Source organism: Ixodes scapularis, unplaced genomic scaffold (assembly GCF_016920785.2).
Source record: "Ixodes scapularis isolate PalLabHiFi unplaced genomic scaffold, ASM1692078v2 PGA_scaffold4__175_contigs__length_147842914, whole genome shotgun sequence".
NCBI lineage: Eukaryota > Metazoa > Arthropoda > Arachnida > Ixodida > Ixodidae > Ixodes > Ixodes scapularis.
The window spans coordinates 144679373-144683043 of NW_024609879.1; the positions used below are offsets into that span (position 1 = coordinate 144679373).

Here is a 3671-nt window from a genome sequence, read left to right on the forward strand (position 1 = left end):
GGTCCATGAATGTTGCCACAGGTTCTTGTGTGACCGGGTGTGGAAATGTTGTCCTCAGGTTGGCCATATTACTGAAGTCACATCCAAGCTCCCGAAGCGTGGAGAAGTTTGCGGGTTCTCCATCACATGTTAGCGACACAACAAGAGCTCCAGTTTCATGGGCATGGGTGAGGCCCTGGACAACAAGGCTGGCGCGCTGTTCTCCTCCAAGGCCATCACCGAGGAAGTATCCAAGAGGAATCTTCCATCTGCCATTGATGGCCACTGCCATGATGACAGATGCATTTTTTGCTAGCGGCAAACTGTCATCGTCAACTCCGCTTCCCACGTCCATGTAGCCCGCATACTTTTGGCCATCCCACTCCAAGTGTCACCGTATCGACATTTCGTACACCATGAGGCTGCAGATGGTGGCAATGCCTGAGGTTTTGTTGGCTTTGCTCTTCAGCTTTAGTGCCCTCAAGGCCTCTTCAGAGAAGCCAGGCTCGCCATCAGTGGACTGGTACCACTTAGTTAGAGTCCTGGGATGGGGTAGGCATGTATCAAAAACCTTGCGCACGTAGGTGTACGCATGTAGAGAGTAAAAATGCAGGGTCAAGGCAAAGGCTCGTAGTTCTGGTGAGTACTGCGTTGGTACAGGTGCTCCTGTGTGCTTGACAAGCTGTCGTTGTAACAGCTGCTGATTTGCAGCACCAAAGCTCTGCAAGACAGCACCGTCTTCTTTTAGCAAAATATTTTGCTTTACCAGGTCACTCACCACAGTCTTCAGTTCAGTATTCCTCTTGGTTAGCCGACACTTGGATTGTTGTAGCCGTTTGATCGCCTTAGAATGTTTGATGTGCTGCTCGGTGAAGTGCCGCATGCGGGCTTCTAGGAATGCTTCTTTCTTGGTTTGTGCAGGCGTGACCTACAGTAAGAAACATTTGAAACAGTCAATGTGTTTAGTTTCAACTTTCACCTACATGTTGCATATATCATGTCAATCAGCGAAGTAAGGGCTACAGTTGCACTCAGAATAAAATCAGTATTTTAAGTTGCATGGCAATTGATTTTTGTGCATAGCCTTTATGCAAACTATAAGCTTTATGAGCTTTATGAAGTGCACAAGGTTTATGAAATGACCAACAAAGTAGCCCAAACAACCACTCTTCTTAGCTTTGGACACCTATGATTTGGTACCAATTTTTCAGAACTTTAATATTTCAGAGAGGAGAGCGTGAACTTGTGTGTATAGTAATTTTAGGTATGATATATCAAAGGTATTATAATACTAAGGTGCAAATAGTAATCCACTGAAATGAGGAGCTTAGAAGAGAGTTAATATTTTTTTAATAGTTTGAATTTTTTGCTCAATTCTTTTTATGAATGTGCTTAAACTGCACATTTTAACCGAGGCAACAAACAATTGTTTTCTAATTTAATGTACGTAGGTACAGAAATATATTTCTAAATGAAAATGCAGAGTTTATTTGATTATGGTTATTGTGAAGTATATGTCTCTCCACCACCAAGGCTCAGCTAAGTTTAATCTAAATTATTTCATGACTCTGGCATTCTATATAGTCCTATAAATGTTGAAGGTACATGTGAGATTTGATAGGCCTCTCGCTATACCAAAATATAATTTCTTCCAACATCGCGAAACCCGAGATCAAGGGACAAAAAGGGACGACACAAACAATATTCTCAAAACGCTGCAACTTCCCCTTCCGGGTTTATAAAGAAACCCACAACTGTCCTTGAGACATGTGACATCGATCGCAACATAGCATACTCCAGATATCACAATCACTGTGACCCCAAGCCATTCACAACCTTAGAAATCAAAGGAGAGCCCCTTGTTGCAAACTAAAAGAGGAGTCCAATATTGGTGCACACATACAGCTTAATTGTCAGGATATTGTAGCCTAATTCATTTTGTAGGAAAACAGGTAACCAACATCTATCAGGCATAATCAACATTCACCACACCACGTTCCCACCATTTTTTCTTCTTTCTGAATCTGGAGGTATGCTTCGTCATAAAGCAGGAGACTGCACTGTGGTGAAGCCTCAGTGAAGGCTCGTCGCGATTCGCGCGATCGCGGTGTCCGCTCCATGCGTGTCGCTTCTCCGCAATGCACAATACTTGCTGAGAAGCCTACTGAACGGGGCCAAATATTTCTCTTAGCTTATTTCCCTAGTGCTAAAGTTTAAAACATTAGTTAATTTTGTGACAGAAATACAAAAAAAAAAAAACAGACAGAATGAGAACCAACACTGGCGAATGAAGCATCGGTGAGCTTCTCCTATGTATAAGAAAATTGTAACACTTATGCCAATCATTTAGTTTCTAGTCTTTGGGTGCACTGACACTTATTGGTACATACAGGTGGCAGTATTGCTCAAAGCCAAGTGGGACAAGGCAGGCACTCCTCGTGGCTCTATATGTATCGTGCTGTCCAAGTTAATAATTATATATTTATTTTTAATATTTGTCAAGGAACATGTTGATATACTAAATATTAGTTTCACAACTTGAACAGTGAAAAATTTCAGCTTTCTATCTGAAGTTGATATGACAAGAAATGAAGAGATCAGAGACAGATTTCATTTTTGGTTAAAATGTTAATTTTGTTGAGTAAATTTTGGTGTAATTTGTTTTATAATGCTGGGTCACCTCTGAAACATTTTTGAGCATCCCAAGTTTCTTACCACTGGGATCTCGTGCCTTGTTGAGGGTTGAGGCACGGAGACACGTCTTGTCCCTGGTATCTAGAAAGTGAAAAAAAAACAGTAAAAGATTATTGTAAATTATTTTCTATGCATGATATCTAAATAATAACAACATACTTATATTATTGTGTTCAGGTCTACTCGGTACATAAATTTGCTTTCTACATAAATGTTTCAATTTCTAATGCCAAAAAGTGTGGTATACATTTATCTTTTGAAATAAATAATTTTAATTCTAAGTAATTTATTTCCTCAAGGAAAATATCTGTATGCAACGGCATGCAAGGCTAGACAGGAAAATAATAACCTCCAATCTAGATTGTGAACAAGTCGTACATTACTTCGTCATGTCCCTTTGTAAGTATTAGCCTGTTGTCCCTGGGCAAGTCACTTGTATTGTGAAAATGTTTAGCTTAGGCTCAACCTACAGCCAACGTACATATTATAGTGTAGCCTGGTCTACAAAGAGAAGTATGCACTGAGGGTTGATCTAGCTAAAGTACTCACCTCGAAGCCTTGCTCCATTGGAGCCTGCAGAATGAATGCACGGCCAGTGGCTGGGCGGGTTCCTGTAAGGGTTTCTTTCAGCTGAGGTTTGCTTGGCCTATGCGACGCAGTTACCTGTGGTCCCTCCTCGGCAGCGGTGACCTCTGTTGCGGTTTGCTCCTACAAGAAACATACACATTATGTGTAGCCTGATCTAAGGAGAAAAGTATGCTTTGAAGGTTGATCTAGCCAAAGTAGTCACCTCGAAACCTTACTAAACTGGGGACTGCACGGCCAGAAGATGAGAGGGTTGCTAAAGAAATTAATGCAAATTAAGCTGTTGACTGTCTAATGAATGGTAAGCATTTGGTAAATTGAACTAGTGAACGTCTTATTCATATATGGTCCATCATATGTGCCACCAAAACAATCAACCACTGCAATTAATGCTCCCATATGACAACGAAATT

The 3671-nt window shown here is 41.0% G+C and overlaps 1 protein-coding gene across 1 annotated transcript; it reads right to left on the bottom strand.

Moving 5' to 3' along the window:
- Positions 1-370: 370 nt before the first annotated feature.
- LOC121837878 lies at positions 371-3240 on the bottom strand. The gene is made up of 3 exons (XM_042293735.1): positions 3223-3240; positions 758-907; positions 371-700 (listed from the first exon to the last, which is right to left on the bottom strand). The coding sequence occupies exons 1-3, from the start codon at positions 3238-3240 to the stop codon at positions 371-373; spliced, it is 498 nt and encodes a 165-aa protein (XP_042149669.1).
- Between the last annotated feature and the right edge of the window lie 431 nt (positions 3241-3671).